At 38.0% G+C, this 21,636-nt stretch overlaps 1 protein-coding gene across 3 annotated transcripts in view; it reads right to left on the bottom strand.

Moving 5' to 3' along the window:
* LOC149263958 (Integrase-type DNA-binding superfamily protein) overlaps positions 1–21,636 on the bottom strand; it is a 170,220-nt gene that overhangs the window by 86,386 nt on the left and 62,198 nt on the right. For all 3 annotated transcript variants that reach the window (XM_089427135.1, XM_089427142.1, XM_089427129.1), the window contains 2 exons: positions 6,885–6,960; positions 5,873–6,053 (listed from right to left, as the gene is read on the bottom strand). In XM_089427135.1, the coding sequence (XP_089283261.1) occupies positions 5,873–6,053; positions 6,885–6,960 (257 nt within the window). The remainder of the gene's footprint in view (positions 1–5,872; positions 6,054–6,884; positions 6,961–21,636) is intronic.

Genomic DNA, 21,636 nt, shown 5'->3' with positions numbered 1-21,636 from the left:
TCACCGTGTATGATAGCACTTTCATGGATCAGATCAGGATTGAATTGATCATCCAATTTCATACCTACCTTTGCTGGTTCAAAGGATATAATCTAAGTTGCACTGAAACGGATACAGGGTTTGAAACGGATACGACAAATTTTCAAAAAATCTGGATACGATACGGCAAGGAAACGGCATATATATATATATATATATATATATATATATTTCATGTTAGCTTTCATCTTTTAGAATCTAGATTCTATATCTAAAAATACATAATCATCATCATGAATTCAACATAAACAAATCATCATCATCAATTCAGCATAAACATTGTCATCATCATTAACGTTTATTATAACATTCAACATATTATCATCATCATTAGTAATGTAATCAGAAATGCTACAACCTTTATGCTTTCGGGTCCAACTCGTTCAAAGAATGTGTCATGCATGGCAGATGGTATCTATCTTCCTTGCATGACAATTAAAAGGCCCATGGGATCATTGGTGTTGGAATCTCTAAGTCTAACCTGTTAGAAATTCTTCCTGTACTATCTGGTTTATCTCTCCTACTTGTTTAATTACTTAACAAGTTATTTACCATGTAAACACTGAAAATAAACACAAGTACAGTATCAACATCTACAGATCATCAACTGAAAGAAAACAAGCACACAAGTGACACCGTTATTTTTGGACCAATGTCCCCAGAAAAACCCAATGCGGGAAAACCAGTGCAGCTATTCAGAGGGTTATATTATTATGTAGTTTATCTAAGTACAACTGGGTGCCTAAACCGGCTCACCCGACAGAGAAAAATATACGACAACAATACCTCTATATCCGGAAACAGGTATTCAAAAAACCTGTCCCACGAAACCCTCTCTGGCACAACTGAAGCTCAGCGTTGGCCCTTCCAGCCACTGTGTCAAGCCCAGGACCCTCTGCGTCAGCCCTCTGAAGCATTGCGCAACCTCTGCGTCACTCCCTCTACCCTCTGCGTGGATGACGCAGTCTCTCTGGGCTCTGCGCTGCCTCTGTTGGGCTTTGTGTAGCCTGGACTGACTGCTGCTCTTGCTTTCTCTACTTCTATGTTGGTCTCCCAGTGTTGTCCCTACCTCTCTGCCTTGTACTCACTGCCCCTCGCTGTTGATCACTGATTCAACCTTGCTTAGCAACCCCACTGTAGCAAAAATGAATCACTGATCACTATGGTGTGTTCTCCAACTGACCCTCAAGCCTCCTCTTATACTTTTCTCGTTGGTCCATCAACGACCGAGATTAAATCTCTAATCAACGGCTAAGATTAGATTTGGCTTGATCCACGACTTTTGGAACCTTCTAACCCGGTGTTATATTAATACCCATTAATATTTTATTTTTCTTAAGTTTAGACTTAGGAACTCCATTAAAAATATTAATGATTTTAATATCTCCCAAACCAGGTACAATCTGTCCAAACCATTTCTAGGACTTGGAGATCTCATGTGCTTTAGCCTCTCCACCAATTTTCATGGCTAGAGCACATCCGATGCTACTCCAAATCAACAATTAGGATATTCTGTCAAGACCTATTTGAACATTTCAATCTTCTCAATGTCAGCTTCGTCTCTTGACTATATGCAGGCAAAAGATTGGCTAAAGAAGATTTGTTATATTGGAGAGATTTACGAAATCAAGAGAAAAATCAATGACAATTAACAAAAGCTTAACCAAACTGAAAATTATCGCTCAAATAAATCTCTTTATGAAGACATTAATCAAACCCTTTTGTTTGTATTTTTGAACATCTATCTTTTTCTGTTTGTATAAATTTTTGAACAAATTTTCATGTGTTTTAACATTTTAAGGGTGGATTCTGATCACGATTTAAATCTGGAAACGGATCCAAAAAAATTAAAAACCCTTGGAAACGTATCCAATTCTGAATCCGAAGTTTCCGATTTTTTGAAATGGCACAAAAACGTTTTTACAGCGTTTCAGACAAGGATCGTATCCGTTTCTGTTTCTGAAACAGGAATCCGCGTTTCCGGCAATTTCTTCAGGCGTTTCCAGTAACTTAGGATATAATGTTAGGGATTTTACTGCATACTAGCATATCCATATATTTGCCATTTTCCAGAAGCCTCAGAATGAAAATCTGTGTAGTTGATATTCTGCTGTTATGTCTGCCATTTTAGATATGTCTTATGCATACAGGATAACATAAGGGCGGACCCATATGAGACCTATCTTGGGCCTGTCTGTCTCACATGATATCTCTGTTACCAAATGCACTATTTTACGTGGCAAGTCAGCATGCAAACGTGCAGAGAAGGCCCTGTTAATGAGCCTGAGTTCATGCCAAATATGCCCAGCAATAAAGCATAGCCTATAAGGCTCTATTTTGGGGGTTTTATGGCATTACCCAAAGCATCAAAGTGCACAGTTTTGAGGAGCATTTCCCCTTTGAGTGAGTCTGTTATTATTATTTGGGGACCAAAGATTATTAGAAAACTTTTATCAAGCATCTCACATACATTCCAGGGCTCCCTATCTAGAGAGATACTGAAGGTTAATGAAGACTGGGTCAAAGGTTTAAAGGCTCTATTGGAGGAAGCAGTCTACCCCTCAGACATATTCCAAGGGTGCATCACTGTATCACCTTTGAGTGAGCATAAATCAAAGTCAAAGCACAAAGCTTTAAAGGCATCCTGATTTTAAGGGTGGCTAGAACCACCATGGACCTTGTTTGCACACATCTTCATGAGAACCACTCCCTAAGGATGAGGAACACATAGTTTATGAAGTGTCTTTTGCAAGCAATTATGATATGCTAGTTGGAAGGAGCAACTTACCTCCTGCACATATTATACGGGTGACTAAGTTTGACTCATGTCAAAACAGAGCCTATGCTCATTCTTGGAAAGTTTGACTTTCCAAACATTGAATCCATATGCTAAATTTGACCACTGAACAACCTAGTTTGACCTCTTGGGTATATTTGGCATGTATTAATTCTATCTAGCCTAACTTTAAGCCTTAAATAAAGTGTTTTACACCCTAACTCGCCCTTCTCATTTTTTGTTAGCAAAGCATACGAAGCTACCATGTTGTTCTGTCAAGAAAAGATTAAAGCTCAGGTTTAATCAAATTATTTAGCATGACAATAAAGGCCAACTCCACAAAAACTAACAGGATTAAAGTAGAAGGCTTTTACCAATTATGTTTGAATGGAAAGGATATAAAGAATAGGAAAAAGACTAAAACAGCAGAGAAAAGCCATGCAAAAGATGACAGAATTTGCTATATGTTTCTTGTTTTCATCCACTAGTAGCAAAGGAAAATTGATTCCCCTAGAGTGAGCTTCTATATATGCAGATTTGAGAGACAAAGCAAAGGTTAGACAGTATTCTTTCAGAGCAAATAGTAGCAACAAACAGCTCTCTCCAGTGTGAGCAAGATCCAGGGAAGCCTGTCACCTATGGCTCAGTATGATGCAATCAATCTCTTGGGTAATATGTGATTTGGTACAATTATGCTTTCTTCTAGTTCTTCAAACCTATAGGATGCCACTGATTAAGTTGTTTTGCAGTGTTATGATAGTCTAGACTCTACAGTGCACTTATTTTGAATCTTCTTCACCTAAGGCACACATTCAGTTCAATCATGTACATTTACTACCTGTTATAACTATCCCTAGAATCTGATCTCAACCACTCAAGATTATTGTTCAAAGCTTACCCTCACTCTTGGCTGCTTTTGAACGACTCAGGACGCAGTTCTTTGTGTGCTGACCGCCTTGGAATTTGTAATGGCAGCATACATCTTCTAAGAGCACCCCCCTGAGACTGGAAAAGAACCAGTCTGAATGGAGAGGCTGACAGCAATGACATGTTTGGTTGTCTATAATTACTAAGCAAGTCTGCCAATGCAGATTTGCATGATAACAGGAAGTAACAATCTTCAAGAACATAATCGACCATATTCGCACCATTTCCATTCAAATAACATGCATAATGATCAAAGCTTGGAAAACATGCAAGAACATTTATAATAATCAATTCATGGGCTTCCTCTAAACCAAGTTAATGCTAACTGTATTAAGCAGTACAAGCAATAGCTACAAAGAATCTAAGGATTCCAAGCGTGATATGGTCCAAAGCTTTTCTGAACAAAACATAGAGCCAGAAGTATCGATTTCCCAAACACTGCACTAGACCTAACTCAACAATTCATGTGCCATCTCCTCATCAGATGGCCACACTAGCTCTCAACCTTATTTACTTTACATTTTCCCTCAGTAATCAAATTGCAAGGTTATTTCATGCAATTTCTTGTTCACTGTATACCTTCTCACCAATACTCCTAAATATCACACTAGAAAGTGATCATATTACTACACCAAATATGAACTAGGATTTTAGTTTTCTTCAATTTTTTGAGACTGATATGCATGAACTGACATTCTTGGGAAGAAATATGTGTCAAGGAATTCCAATGCCAAGAACATAATTATTTTAAAGAAGCATGCAAGTTTCATGTCATGAAATTCAATGCATTTAAAAAACGAACTTTCAAATACAAGGTCCTTTAATGAGCTAGGGAGGTAGGTTGTTAACTACTCACTTGTAATAGCTAGAATTATCTATCTATTTATCGTAGTCAACAAATCAGATGCCCTCACCATGGTTATTTAAAACCTAAAAGTTTAGAGTTATATTTCACAAATGAAGCTTTTATCCTCACACATACAATCAATATTTTCTATCAACACATTCCGTCCAACTCATGTACGAACTTATCTAAACAAGCACAGAGTTACTGGTTGCATCAAACTTGAAGATTGAACTTATTTTTATTTAGTTATCACATAATTGACCATAGTCGAGGAGTGGCAATGTTCAGGACATTCTAAATTATGTGCTATGACAATGTCCATAGCACTCTATGTTACTTATGATAAGTTACTAGGATTCAGATATGGATATGGATCCAGATACGGATATGAATCTGGATCCGGATCCGGATACAGCAAGAATACGTCAAGTACAAAAAATATAATAATATTTTTTTAATTTTAAAAAACAAAAATGATAATATTAAGTACAAAAATGAGTGTCTCATCCATGATTGGTCACTATGCTGCAAAGACAGAACTGGAAGCAAATTGATTGGTCATGGGTTGGCAGCAAATTGATTGTCACGGGTAGTGAGCCCATAACGCATGTGGCATTCCCTAAGTCGAACCACAGGCTGCAGGCATAGATAAATGGCCACCCCACAAAAATTCAAAAAAATAAACGAATTAAAAACCTGTGAATCGTCCTCAGACCTCTGCGCTGTCTGAGGGGACCCGTAAAGAAATGTCGCTATCCGCAATGTTATCCAACGGACCAAATCTGTGGGATCGTTGCCTGGTTAATCGCCCTCGGATCTTTGCGCTGTCTGAAGAAATCTCACTGTCTCAGCCTTTTCTATGGCCGACAAACTCATAAAAAAGAACAATGAGGGACCACACATGCAATCAAGACACAACAACCAAAAAATAAACCTAAAACTAAAGTCAAAAAACTCAAAACCGCGTTGAATAAAATCTGAAATCCAGAATTCTACATGGGATCCATTTCTAAATTGAAGGATTCGTTTCCGTTGATCATGGATTCACCATGCTGGTGGTTCTTGGACGTACTTAGGCAGATCCGGATCAGATCCGTGGATCCTGGACCCTAGAGTGCCGGATCCGGTAACTTAGTCCTTATCATGTAAGGAGGGCATTGACACTTACATAGGTCCAACGGACAGAATACAGCATGTCAGATGTAGCTGATTTCAATGCAACTTTGTATTTCATTAAGCATTAGACATAGTCTTTGTTCCAATTGATGTTGCAAGAATTTTACCTATCATATAGATGAGCTGCCTCTTCTTGTGACCCTACTGTTCCCAGATGAATTTGTTTCTTTTCAACCTTGATGGCTGCTTGCCATTTCATGTTTTTGAAATAAACACCCCGCATCAAACAGGGCTCCTGATTATCAAATTGCTTTCTCCTTTGACGTTTCCTGCGCTTGACTTCATGTCCTGCAACCACGAAAGAATTTTGTAAAGGATTTCATTAACAAACACTGTAAAGAAGTGCCTGTTTAGTAAGTCCAAGATTTTCTTCCAAAAACATATCATATTGTTTTTAGTATCATTATGGCATGCATCTTCACACAATGTTCACCAACACAAGCCCAAAAAATCTGTATGGAGTAACAAAATAATTCACATGCCAGAGCGCTCTATGAATGAAATATTACTTCTTATGAAGTAGGAGGACAGCATCTTATTTTATAAGCTTATGACAAATCGTCATGTCTTATCCTGCACAAGCTAGGAAAGACTCTAGCTTGAAAAAACTTATCCAACTGCCTTGATTAATCTGCTTTAACTTTTATCATAAAAGTCTGACATGACTCAGAATTTCAAATGTAGTCAACACAAGGTCTATAATGTATATCTTGTGAACGAAACAGAAAGTTTGATTTCAGATTTCCATTATAATTCACCTTTCATTCTTTTCCTGTTCTTAGATTTATACAGTAGCAGAACCCGCAACATAAAATGTAGTTGTGGAATGCAGCCTTGAGAAATTCTAGAAGCATTCAAGAATTAGGCAAATTTAGAGGCAGATACAAAGATCTCAAGAGTATATTTCTCATCCAAAAATTTGTCAACTCCACCTAAAAAGATACATTGACCTACATAAGCTATTAGATTTAAGACCAGAAGCATCTACAAGATGGTTCAATTCTACAATATTATTGTCAAATAAAAAAATAAATGATCAAAGTAAGATAGATCATAATTCAACCAGAGATATATGAAAATATGGTCAAGCACAGCACTGCGTGATTTGAAGATGCTGACCTGAATTTTGTGGTTTTGACTCTTTTGATGAGCTACATCCAGATACATTTGAAGAACCTAAGCTCGGCTCCAAAACCTGCTTTTCCAGACAGATAAACACATTGGCAATATGTTATAGCTCTCCTTTGCAAGTGAACTTACATGAATAAAGTAAATGATTCAGAAAAAGCAAACATGCATTAGCAGAATTTTTTTTTTTATAAGAACAAATGAAAACCAGGAAAAACATAATATGAAAATAAACAAATTTAAAAACTGAATCTACTTACTCAGACATGCTCACTTTTAGCAATATTATTTTATATTTCTATAACATCATATTGATTATAATTAACATACAACATCCTCCAAATCGAACAATTTACCTCTTCCTCGTCATTGTTGTAGATTAGTGAATACTGGAAGAAAAAGAACATATGTAATAGATTGATTGTCTAATAGAGACTCACGATAGAAGAGTATGGATAGGAGAAAGACAGATGCGCATTTCTATGGCTGCGTGAGGGGCTATGGTGTCCAGCCATACCTAGATCCAAGCACCTAGAGGGGATCGAATATGGTCCCCTTGTGGGATCAGAACCATTGCTTCAAGAAAAAGATAGCCCACATGAATTTCCAAAGATGAAGCTCATTTTTATACTCAGAGGACAGCCTAAGGATGATAACCTCTTGAATTTCATCCTTTTAACTGTGAAGATCTGAATAGCTCAGTTAGAGCCATGGTCAAATCATTGAATGCAAACATTAAGGGGCCACAGATCCAGATCCCAAGTTGCAAAAAGAATGGCCACCACTGCCCTCGATTGCTTGCTGGAATCAAATGGTTCAAAAGCAGAATTGGTTGTCAATTTGATACTGGAGCTGATTTCAATGCCCCTTGCTTTCCAAATCAGGGCATTCCTATGACTTATGTAACAAACTATTCTACTAATGCCTTTTCTTAAGGGCCTAAAACAAGAAGTGGAATCGAATGAGATATCTGCAGTACAGATATAGAAACCCAAATGGTTGATGCAAAATTGCAAATCAGGAAGAATAATACATTGATGGAGCCTAGAAAGTTTTGTCACTTCTTTCGAAGGATCCCATCAATCCTCTTGAGATTGTGGATGGTGTTGAGTTTATTGAATCTAGTACAAGAATTGTGCATATAAATGGCATCCTTCTGCTTGAAAATGGTGCTATATCTTCTAAGAAGGAACCCTCTTCTTATTGTGTGTTGTCTGTGGATGTTGAGAATGGCCTGAAACCTGATTCCTTACCCAAGGTGGCATGAAACCTGATTCTGGCTGGCAATAAGAAGGGTTTGTGTAGAAGTGGATCTCAAAAAGAAGCACCCTCCGTTTATCTCTATCATGATGACAGATGGTGTTTGCCAACGAAAGATGCATTACTTGAAATGGCCAAAATTCTTGTTTTGCTTGTCAGGCAAAGATCACTTAATCACCACTATCCCTATTAAAAAGCTCCTCTCAATGCATCCTAAGGTACAAGCACAAATACCTCAACAGCACCTACAATGAAGGAGGGTGGCTCCGCCAGCCAGGAGTGGTGGGCCTTCAAACAATCCCTCTCATAGCACCAACAATGTACTTGTTGGCACTATGGTTCAAGAGTTTTGTCAAAGTATTGGGGACACCATCTTGCAGCCAATTTGAAATCATATGCCTGAAGGATGTCATTAGAGTAGTCAAAGTCAAAGCTATTCCCTTTCACCTTCTCCAAGGGCTAGTGATCAAACTCAAGGTATGAATGTTGATGGTGGTTGGCAAGTAAAGTTCAACTGGACAGAAGCCTCGTCTCTTGCTCATCTGAATAAACCTGGCAAGGCAATCAGTGTTTCTCCTAGTGAAGTCCTTCAAAGAAGTTGTGCCCCTTCTTGTTGATAGGGGGGCCTCTTCTTTGGGGAATGTGGTGTTCAGCAACAGGTTCAATACTCTAGGGCTTAGAAAACTCTCTCTTTCTTGAAAGAAGGAATGTAAAAGGGATAAAAATCCTAAGCTATAAGCTGTTTATTCGAGGAATGCTTCAAAGGACAAAGCTAGATGTGGTATTTTCGTAAGAAGTAAAAATTGGTGGATTCAAGCTTTGAAACTGCATGAATTGTTGTTGGAATGGTCCCTTCTCGACCACAGATCATGCACAAGGAATAGGGCGGTCCTTGCTAGCTAACCCGTACTTAAAGAACTTTGTTGTTGGGAATGGTTGTCAACTTGCCAACAAGTTTGTTTGGATTTGTTGATTTAGGAAAGGTTGTTGGGGTTCTATTCAATCTATTTGTATAACCTATGTTTTGATCAAGACCATGGAATTAAGATGGCTTCCTCCTTACCTGATGTAAATTGTATTGTTGGTGGAGACTTTAATATGGTAGATATGATGGTGTTCAAAGAGGTGGTGTTAGTACATTGGTTAGTGTTTTAGAAAAGTGGGCTTGGTTGAGGTGTAAGGCAACTCTACAACTCTTTGACACTAAGTGAAAAAAGGGTTGGATTATAGAGGGTGATTTACGTAGTCTAATTTAGGGAAGGACAAAGTTTAGGCAAGATTGGCCATAAGGACAACATGTCATTTTCTAGTCATTTGTTTCAAGTTGAATGTCTCCCACCTGAAATCTCCTGACCTTCGTCCTCTCATTAAAATATTGTGTGGAAATTCATCCCTCGCCCTACTGGGGGTAGGAGATGGTTGTTGTGGTGGGAAGCTCCTATTCAACAAGTCATCAAATTTATGACAAGCTGAGGGCAGATGATGGTTCACAAGTGCATAGAGACGAGAAGCATGTAACTAGAGGACCTTGAAATCACTCTCATTTGCAATGGATACAAGACATCAATGTGGGTTCCAAATTATTCTTTGATTTCTTCAAAAGAGAGTGGTAGATTGGTAATCAATAGGGTGCTTGGCTTGCACAAATCTAATGGCTCTCTTGAAGAGGATTCAACTAAGATTCAAGGTCTGTTTGGTCATCATTTTGAGAATATTTTTTCTCTTTTGTTTTGTTGGATTTCGTTGTCATTGGGGAGAACTCCTACTATCAAATGGTTCAAAAGCAGAATTGGTTGTCAATTTGATACTGGAGCTGATTTCAATGCCCCTTGCTTTCCAAATCAGGGCATTCCTATGACTTATGTAACGAACTATTCTACTAATGCCTTTTCTTGAGGGGCTAAAACAAGCAATGGAATCGAATGAGATATCTGCAGTACAGATATAGAAACCCAAATGGTTGAAGCAAAATTGCAAATCAGGAAGAATGCATAGATGGAGCCTAGAAAGTTTTGTTACTTGTATCGAAGGATCCCATCAATCCTCTTGAGATTGTGGACGGTGTTGAGTTTATTGAATCTAGTACAGGAATTGTGCATATAAATGGCATCCTTCTGCTTGAAAATGGTTCTATATCTTCTGAGAAGGAACCCTCTTCTTATTGTGTGTTGTCTGTGGATGTTGAGAATGGCCTAAAACGTGATTCCTTATCCAAGGTGGCGTGAAACCTGATTCTAGCTGGAAATAAGAAGGGTTTGTGTAGAAGTGGATCTCAAAAAGAAGCACCCTCTGTTTATCTCCATCATGATGACAGATGGTGTTTGCCAACAAAAGGTGCATTACTTGAAATGGCCAAAATTCTCGTTTTGCTTGTCAGGCAAAGATCACTTAATCACCACTATCCCTATTAGAAAGCTCCTCTCAATGCATCCTAAGGTACAAGCACAAATACCTCAACAACACCTGCAATGAAGGAGGTCAGTTCGTTAATTGATTCAAAGGAAAATTATCAAGGAGGGTGGCTCCACCATCCAGGAGTGGTGAGCCTTCAACCAATCCCTCTCATAGCACCAACAATGTACTTGTTGGCACTATGGTCAAGAGTTTTGTCAAAGTATTGGGGATGCCATCTTGCAGCCAATTTGAAATCATATGCATGAAGGATGTCATTAGAGTAGTCAAAGTCAAAGCTATTCCCTTTCACCTTCTCCAAGGGCTAGTGATCAAACTCAAGGTATGAATGTTGATGGTGGTTGGCAAGTAAAGCTCAATTGGACGGAAGCCTCATCTCTTGCTCATCTAAATAAACCTAGCAAGGCAATCAGTGTTGCTCCTAGTGAAGTCCTTCAAAGAAGTTGTGCCCCTTCTTGTTGATAGGGGGGCTCTTCTTTGGGGAATGTGGTGTTCAGCAACAGATTCAATACTCTAGGGCTTAGAAAATTCTCTCTTTCTAGAAAGAAGGAATGTAAAAGGGATAAAAATCCTAAGCTATAAGTTGTTTATTCGAGGAATGCTTCAAAGGACAAAGCTAGATGTGGTATTTTCGTAAGAAGTAAAAATTGTTGGATTCAAGCTTTGAAACTGCATGAATTGTTGTTGGAATGGTCCCTTCTCAACCACAGATCATGCAGAAGGAATAGGGCGGTCCTTGCTAGCTAACCCCTACTTAAAGAACTTTATTGTTGGGAATGGTTGTCAACTTGCCAACAAGTTTGTTTGGATTTGTTGATTTAGGAAAGGTTGTTGGGGTTCTATTCAATCTGTGTCTAACCTATGTTTGGATCAGGACCATGGAATTAGATGGCTTCCTCCTTACCTGATGTAAATTGTATTGTTGGTGGAGACTTTAATATGTTAGATATGATGGTGTTCAAAGAGGTGGTGTTAGTACATCGGTTAGTGTTTTGGAAAAGAGGGCTTGGTTGAGGTGTAAGGCAACTCTACAACTCTTTGACACTAAGTGAAAAAAGGGTTGGATTATAGAGGGTGGTTTGCGTAGTCTAATTTTACACAAGGGAAGGACAAAGTTTAGGCAAAATTGGCCTTAAGGACAACATATCATTTTCTAGTCATTTGTTTCAAGTTGAATGTATCTCACCTGAAGTCTCTTGACCTTCGTCCTCTCATTAAAATATTGTGTGGAACTTCATCCCTCGCCCTACTGGGGGTAGGAGATGGTTGTTGTGGTGGGAAGCTCATATTCAACAAGTCATCAAATTTATGACAAGCTGAGGGCAAATGATGGTTCACAAGTGCATAGAGACGAAAAGCATGTAACTAGAGGACCTTGAAATCACTCTCATTTGCAATGGATACAAGACATCAATGTGGGTTCCAAATTCTTCTTTGATTTCTTCAAAAAGAGTGGTAGACTAGTAACCAATAGGGTGCTTGGCTTGCACAGATCTAATGTCTCTCTTAAAGAGGATTCAACTAAGATTCAAGGTATGTTTGGTCATCATTTTGAGAATATTTTCTCTTTTTTTTTGTTGGATTTGGTTGTCATTGTCGAGAACTCCTACTATCATGTGGTCCCACATAAACCCAATATTGTGGATCACAACAAATTGCACAAGCATTTTATGAAAGATGAGCTCTTTGTCGCACTTTACTCAATGTAGAATCAGAAATCCCCTAGAAGAGATGGATTACTTTATGAGTTTTACAAAACAATGTTGGACACAGTAGGACATTATTTCTATTGCTTGGCATCTAAGGCCTTTTCCAGAAGATGTTTGGGAAAATCCCTTAATCAAGGATTAATTAAGCAAATTCCCATGAATGTTGCCAAAGACTCAATAGAGTGGTGGTGTCCTATCACTTTACTTAGTGTTTCCTACAAGATTCTCACTAAGGCAATAATGTTATGAGTGGTGGATGTGTTGAGAAATCCAAAGAGTGGCAGTTACACGATTTCTCTTATTATGACATTAACTTGTGATGTTTTCATTATTATTATTAGATCCTTTTAATTATCTTTTCTTATCATCAAGACTAATGCCAAGCAACAAATATAAGAGAACACAAGATGTAGGCACGTTGCCAGGGCAAAACCCCACTCTAGGGGAAAACCCGATCAAAATTCTTCCTTCAATAGATTCAAGATGAGACGACCAAGACCCTTACTAGACTAGAGACTTCCTCCATCAAGTCATCCTTGTTTGATCTTCCTTTCACTTATCACTGTGTTAACACCAAACTGTGTTTGCACCGAGACATCATCATTGTAATACCACGAGACCTTATTACTGTAAGAGCACCGAACTGATGTCACTGTGATACTGAAGTCATTGTGATGGCTCCGAACTGAGGTCACTGTAGTCGCACAGAATTGAAATGGCAACCAAATTGTAGTAGCACCAAGTCACTAACTATGGTTACTGTGGAAGCAATTAATTGTAGAAACACCGAACCTATAGTAGAACCGAACTGTGGGAGGTATAGTAACAAACTTTGGTTGCATAACACCGGACTGTAAAAGCATAAAGATCCTATCTAAGCTCCTTGTGATAACACAAAAACATTTTCCTTATCCGAACTTGTTATCTCTGTTATATCACTGAAACTTCCTCTCTGAAATCTGAACTTGATTGATGGTGTAATGTGAAGATCTTAGGCTTGTATATATAGTGGTTTGTCCATCATAAATGAGCCAACATGAAACTTTGAAGAGCAATGTCTTCGTATTGAGCCGACATGTGTTCTTTTGATGATAATTCCTTTGAGGCCGACTTGAAGGAGACTTTGAGGAGGTTGATTTGATGATGATCAAGGAGACTTTGATGGAGGAGTCTTTGACCAAACAAACTTTGAATTTTGACTCAAGTAAACAATTCTAAAGGCTACAATGGAGGCTTAACCTATGACAATTGACCGAAGCATGAAACCCATGTTTTAACAAGTCAATTTAATTTAATAATAAAATTCTTTTGTTTTTATTTTGACAAATATTACATTGTGACTCAAATACAATTTAAGAAGACCGAACCTAATTACATTCTTCAACACTCCCTCTTAACTAGCAGGTATTCATATTTACATATAATCAAAGAGGTACATGGAAGATCTCAAAACACATCATCTACAAAGTTTAGGCACCACAATGACATGGACTAGATTCCTGACCAGGGCAATCTATCCATTGCTCTCTCAATAATTTAGGCACCGCAATGCCACTAACTAGATTCCTGACCAAGGCAATCTATCCGGGTGGGACTAAGATAGACTCAAGCTTTCGACCTCTCTAGGTACCAGCAGGCTTACTTGCTAACCATCAACCCAAGGATCTAGGATCTAGGTGCATATCCATGGTCAAAGCTCTACGACCTACACCACCCTCCCTACTTTGGGACCTAGACATCAACACAACGTGTCGACCAAATGTCCTCCCAGGCAATGCTTCCTTCACTCACAAAGCCTCAACACTCCTTGATCCAACAGATCAAGGACAACAAATCTCTCTCAATCAACCTAATCGGTAACCAACATGCTAACAAAACCTCCGGGATCATTCTAGATGTTGCTTCTCAACTCAGTAGGACTATCAATCGAATCTTTGACATAAGATTCCTAAATCATATACTTTCCTTTCCTACTTCACATGCAGCAACATATTCTTTCATCTGATTCGGCTTTCCTTCTTTCAGCAACGCCTCAAAATGCATTCTCCAATTTTCTTTTCTCACTTATGGCCTCCCTAAAACTTACAATTGTTAGACCTAGTCTAGTGCATGAGACATGAAGTAGAGAACCATATATGTCACTCCCTCTTAATCAAAGAGGATCTAATATTCTCAACCATCCTCTTATCCTAGGGATATTCCTTTTATTCATGCTCCCTCTTAACCTAGGGAGATTTCATTCAGGCTCCCTCTTAACTTAGGGAGTTCTTCTTCTTTACGATATTGGAGAATCTTTCATGGCTTCCATCCTTCTTATCAAAGTTATTCATATATCATGCTTGTCACATCAATTTTACTTACGATCATCTTCACCATCTTGAAGATGATGTACTTGCACAACTTAGACAACAAGTACAACCAAAACTATAGAAGCATGAAGTTAACCATATCAAAATCTTATAACAACAAAGCATTGGACTTTATAAACATAATCAGCAAGAGACTATACTTCAATACTTCAACTTCTTACCCAAGTTTTGTTACATTCATAGCTCATCAAGATATCAAACTCATTATATCTAGGGTTTCAATATTCTTTCAATGACATGACGCAATCTTTCAAACCCTAGAAACAAATCAGATTAATGTATCTAACAATTTTCAAGTTTCATATGTTAGACTCCCTATTAGGATTTCACGTAAACCCTAGATTTTATACATGAGCTCCAACAATCAAAACCAGTCACAGCTTAATCAAAATCATGACTAGCATCTTTTAGGGTTTGATGTAAACCCTAGTTTTTCATCCGCAAATTCTCAGCAATCACTATATAGATTCATAGGTTCTAGATTGTCATATCACACATACTAGAGAATTTAACTACTACTAGGGTTTCGCTGCAACACCCTAGATTTACCAAACAACACCATCAAACTCATACAAGGGCTTAAATAAAACCCCAAGACTTACTACCAACAATAATTAGGTCAATTCACATTCCTAGAAATTCATCATAAATCATAAGCATATCATATGTCAAGCAACATATTAGACATATACCAACCTAGACCAAGCCAGGGTTTCAACCACATGGACACATATATAAACCTAGGGCTTCATTCCTAGGATCTTACATTACATATCAAAGGTTTTGCTTATAGGACCAACCAAACCCTAAGGATCTAGGGTTTCATAACATAGCAAAGAAGACCCTACTATATCAAAACTTCAAAGGTTCGGGATTTCATACAACATCATTTCAACCCTAACAAGTTACAGTTTTCATGATCATATCAAAACTCCAAACATAACATCATCAACAAAAACTTCAAGTAACATTTCCCAATAACCCTAAGCAATTTTAGGGTTTCAAACATTAGCATTATCATACCCTTAGGTTAGGGTTTTCCAAAGAAACTATCGAGGGTTCTATAAAATCAATTAAGAATATGAGGGTGGTATATTTATCGAGTGATGAATCACCCAAAACAAAAATCATTATGATTCAATACAACTAGACATAACAATGTTAGTAATGTAACACAAGTTACAAAAATAAGATGAGCATACGTTTTTATATTAAAAGAATTTTATAAGATGTATAGTCTAGGACATACATGGAGATATTCAAACCTTGCAAGGATTCCTTGAAGTGTTTTTGTATTCAGCCATGATCTTTTATACCTGTAATACATACTTCTCAAGCAAAACATGTGATACCAAGAACATGATTTAATTTGTCAAGTTAGATAACCATGGAGGTTGGAATCCTATGATATCGAAGATCAAGTTATTCACTCTTACAATCAACATTAGGACCTTTGCTTGAAATCCTAGACTACTTGTAAACCCTTAGAAGATAAGGATTGAGATTCTAATTTTAGTATGTTATCTAGCTATAAATAAGGATTATATGAATCATAAGAAATTTATGAATATACATATCTTGTGTTTATATACCTCTGATTTGACAGCTTTTTAGACTCGTGACAATACTCACTTGATTTTCTTGAGCTGGTACTTTGTGCTTTTCATGGGATAGACTTCGGGTTCCCTTCAAACTGAATACTTTTTGTAGTCACAGATACCTCAAATCTTTGGTAGAATTCCATACGCAGTTATTTCAAGATCCTTTTCTTCAACGAGTTGTAGACCGAATGTACTACTTCACTGTATATATCACTGCTTCAGCAATTAGTGCTTCAACTATGAACATGTCAATGAGCCTGAATTCTTCTTCATGAATGTGATTGTGACTTCACCCTATCTCTGAAGATGTTTTGAATAGGTCCGACCTTGAGCTATATCATTGTGTTGTCACCAAGCACTGAACTTATTTACTGAGTTTTACTGAAATTCTCCACTGTGGTATTGAACCTGAACTTCTTTTCTCTGAATTCCAAACTTGTTACCTTGAGGTATACTCAAATAAGCTAGGATCTTGATTTAACTGTCATGATCTTTAAGACAAATGCAAACAGAACTTTTCACTGAGAATGCTTCAAAGATGTATAAGTGTTCTTCAAACTGCTTTGACCTTGACCATAGCTCTGATACCATGTTGAGAAATCCAAAGAGTGGCAATTACACGGTTTCTCTTATTATGACATTAACTTGCGATGTTTTCATTATTATTATTAGATGCTTTTAATTATCTTTTCTTATCATCAAGACTAATGCCAAGCAACAAATATAAGAGAACACAAGATGTAGACATGATGCCAGGGCAAAACCCTACTCTAGGGGAAAACCCGGTCGAAATTCTTCCTTCAATAGATTCAAGATGAGATGACCAAGACCCTTACTAGACTAGATACTCCCTCCATCAAGTCATCCTTGTTTGATCTTCCTTTCACTTATCACTGTGTTAGCACCACACTGTGTTTGCACCGAGAAATCATCATTGTAATACCATCGAGACCTTATTTTTGTAAGAGCACTGAACTAATGTCACTGTGATACTGAAGTCATTGTGATGGCTCCGAAATGAGGTCACTGTAGCGGCATTGAACTAAAATGGCACCCAAACTGTAGTAGCACCGAGTCACTAACTGTGGTTACTGTGGAAGCAATTAACTATGGAAACACCGAACCTATAGTAGCACTGCACTGTGGGAGGTATAGTAATAAACTTTGGTTGCATAACACCGAATTGTAGAAGCATAAAGATCCTATTTGAGCTCCCTGTGATGACACCAAAACAATTTCCTTATCTGAACTTGTTATCTCTGTTATATCACCGGAACTTCCTCTCTGAAATCCAAACCTAATTGATGGTGTAATGCGAAGATCTTAGGCTTGTATATATAGTGGTTCGTCCATCATAAATGAGTCAACATGAGACTTTGAAGAGCAGTGTCTTATATTAAGCCAACATGTGCTCTTTTGATGGTAATTCCTTTGAGGTCAACTTGAAGGAGACTTTGAGGAGGCTGACTTGATGATGATCAAGGAGACTTTGATGGAGGAGTCTTTGACCAAACAAACTTTGACTTTTGACTCAAGTAAACAATCCTAAAGCCTACAATGGAGGCTTCACCTATGACAATTGACCCAAGCCGAAAAAGATTGTTATATGGCAATAACAATTTTTGTACAAGGGAAATTTATCTTAGGTATATTGATATCCACATGGGTGACTATGGACTGGGCTAGAGAGATTGGTCAATAGAATTTATTTGGGAAGATTAAGTTTGACGAAGCCTATGATCAAATAATCGATCTTTCACCACTAAGATGTTGACATGTATAGGGTTTGGTCTGCGATGTGTGAGGATATTAAACACTTTTTTCCTAAGCCTCTACAATTTCTCAGTGAATAACCCACATTGCCCCATATTCTTCTTCACCAAGTGTCCCTTAGCACCCTATATTTATGTGTTGACAGTCGATACCTGGGCTAACTATTGTAAGCTGCTAGCATGCAAGATTGTTTATTTGGTGTTTCTCTCCCTAATGATTTAAAGATGGTGAATAACCATTTTGCAAATGTCTCACTCGTATCTATGCGAGTGACAAAGATTCTATTGATGGTGCTAGAGATTGTTTAGGGGCATTTTGTGAGGCCTCTGGAGAAATTATTAATGATTACAAAATTGACTATTAGTTGGTATGTTAGTTGACTATTGGTTGGTATTATGATTTATCCAACACCGAAGATAGAAGTAGGGCAGACACCTCAGGATATTATGACACAGAGTGGAGAGCAAAATGAGCAGGCCAAGAAGGAGGAATAGGACGAGGGGCAGAGAGATCCTCTCACTCATGCTCAAACTCTTAGCACAAGGAGTAAGAGGGCAAAGTGAGCAAAGCAGACACTAACAGATGCTCACAAGCACGTGGGTACTCCTAAAGCCCTAGATACTCTATCAGATAGAGCAGGCACCACATCAATATTCCAACTATATGTCACTGATGAGTGAGTTTATCGAGGTTGAGCCTTCTAGCTTTCAGGAAGCATCTGAGCATAAGTGTGGATGGATGCTATGGTGGAAGAGTATTATTCCATCATGAAAAACAATGTCTAGGAGATTGTACCACGGCCAAAGGGAAAATTTTGGTTGGCTCTAGATGGGTTACAAGATTAAGCACGTTGTTGATGGTAGTGTCGATAAGTTGAAAGCCCGATTTGTGGCTAAGGAGTTTTCTTAGAAGGACGATGAGACCTTCACCCCAGTGGCCAAATACTCATCCAATAGGGTAGTGATTTCTATTGCAACACATATGGGTTGGAGGATTCACCAAATGGACATGAAGACAGTCTTCCTCAATGGTGTGGTTGAGGATGAGATTTAAATTGAGCAACTAGAAGGCTCTAAGATGCGTGGGAGGGATTTCCATGTGTGCAGATTGAAGAGAGCATTGCATGGACTCAAACAAGCTCCCAGAGCATGGTATGTCAGGATTGGCAGTTACTTGCAAGGCATGGGGTTCACTAAGAGTGAAGCAAACCGAAACTTGTACCACATTCCTCTCATTTTGGTACTTTATGTGGGTGGCCTGTTTCTAACAAGTTGTGAGAAGCTCATAGAAGAAATCAAGAGGGACCTAGCAGCAAAGTTCAAGATGAAAGATTTGGGGTTGATGCACTATTTTTTGGGTTTAAAGGTGGGATAGAGAGATGAAGAGATCTTCCTAGGACAAGGTAAGTACACAGTTGAGATCCTGAAGTAATTTAGGATGCAAGATTACAGGCCCATGTCTACACCACTAGTGACCACTTCATGAGAATTGCTCACATAAGAGATCAGTTGCATTCTACTTCACGAGAATTCTCATGCCTATGCCTCTGGTGTTTCCCACGCTTTGCAAATGAGGGGATGCATAGGGAAACATTTTTCCCCACATCCCCCTTAGGGAAAAACTCAAGGAAATGCATGGGAAAAAAAATTTCCCAGTGACAAGGATGCATTTCCCCAAAAGGGGGGCACCTAGGCACTCCCACATGTCCCCTAGGCTAGGGACCTCGACATCCCCCGCATCCCCCCTGAATTTTCCTAAAATTTGGGGGTGCTCCCACATGTCCCCCTTGTGTGTCTTCTCTAACCTATGCTCCCCCATCCTAGAAAGTTGGTGCAACATAGGTTTTATGCCTACGGGCATGATGATATAGGCAAAATGTGCTTCAACGGACAAGAGCACTCCCTGATATAAAGTCCTAATTAGACCTCACATAGTTTTGGATAAGAGATCCATCTAGATTCTAGCCCAGCAACCATTACTAAAACAAGTGGGGTGTGGTAATGATATGTGGAGTGCAATGTTCAGTATATAGCTAACCTAAGCACTAAAATCAAACTATTCTTGTGGTCATTTGTCGGACATTAATAGAATTATCTCATCTTATCTTATCTCCTAGCCAGGATAAAACTAATTATGCAAATAAAGGTAAATCATGAATTCTTGTTTGCAGTTCCAAAACAGTTAAATCTAGAAAGAAAAAACAGAAAAATTCAGCACAAGTGCATACACTAGTTTGAACCAGCAAGAAGTTCATCACCATCTATTTACTAACTTAGAACAATAATATTAGAAAGCAATATAAATCTAAAGTCATAAAGTTCACGAAAGAGTAGTCAACACATGAACCATATATCCTTATAGTGATTAAGATGACAATGTGAATACTAGAAACAGTTCACAGCAAGCTTATCCCATAGCACCAATTACTCCTTCAAAATGGCCATCAGGGTTTCTCATTAAAATTCTCACATATAGTTCCCAAAATTACAAAAAGCAAGAGTCCTTGTTACAAGATGTTTTGCACATATATAGCTCATAGATTGTAATTACTTCTTGGGACTTCTTGAATTTCCATTCATAGTTACAACCTTTGGACTTCTTTGACTTTATACACTTGTACATTATTCATAAAAATTAAATTCACCCTTGAGCTTTGTCTTGAAAATATGCAATCCAGACTTCATGCTGGGAAGCAATTGCTAATACTCGTCTAAATAGCATATTTTCTAAAGAAACTTCGTATGTGGCTGTGTCCATGAACATGGAACCGATTTCCCCTTTCAATATGCTCAAAATAAAATTGATGAAACTGTATCTATTGAAGGCCTGACAATGTGTTCTTTTAAAGCTTCTTTGGTGACCCAAAGAGCCATTCCAATGAAGTTCCTTTCTTTTCTTTCTTTGATCTATGACCTATTTCACAAATTCTATATTTTCTCTATTTTATTTTTTGAAATAGCCTAGTGCACGAAGGTGAAAGGTCAAGTTCTCCTTACCTATCCCAAGCGAGAGTACTGAGCACGTTCCTGAAGCCAAGCACTCTCCCATAGATTATTATCATTGATTATACTTCCTAGTCCCCTTGCCCTACTTTCTAGCCATTTGTTGGACATTAATTGTGATGTTATCTTATCTTCTTGATTGAATTATCATAAAGTTGGATTAGAAATGACAAGGACTAGTAAAGAAAGAGCAAAGCAAAACAACTCCAATTGAGGTGGAATGAGACAAATGTATATGGGTCTTGACTACCAATTTACAAAGAAAACTATGTGATAGTTCAAAAATGGAAAAAGAAAAGCAACAGGAAGGGAGTCCTAGAAACATTGAATGTTCAAAAATAACTAAAGAGATCTATTTTCAACAAAGGTATCAATCAAAATTCATGTGATCATTGTAGAAGAAATAGCAATCGTAAAAGTAAATGTTGGAATTTACATCCATGTGGGTCATGTGGCAAAAATAACCATTTTAAGGAAGTGTTGGATGAGGTAAATGACATGACAAATGAGCCATAACTACACAAAGTATGATTCATTAAACCATGTTAATCGCATGTGCATGGATGGATCTTGGGGAATAGTAGACAATTACTAAAACATTGACAGGATCCTACAAT

This window comes from Pinus tabuliformis, chromosome 6, assembly GCF_031772625.1.
Source record: "Pinus tabuliformis cultivar Carrire ecotype Pingquan chromosome 6, CPIR1, whole genome shotgun sequence".
In the NCBI taxonomy this organism is placed as follows: Eukaryota; Viridiplantae; Streptophyta; class Pinopsida; order Pinales; family Pinaceae; genus Pinus; species Pinus tabuliformis.
The sequence above is the reverse complement of the archived record's forward strand: the minus strand, read 5'-3'. Positions and strand labels throughout refer to the sequence as shown.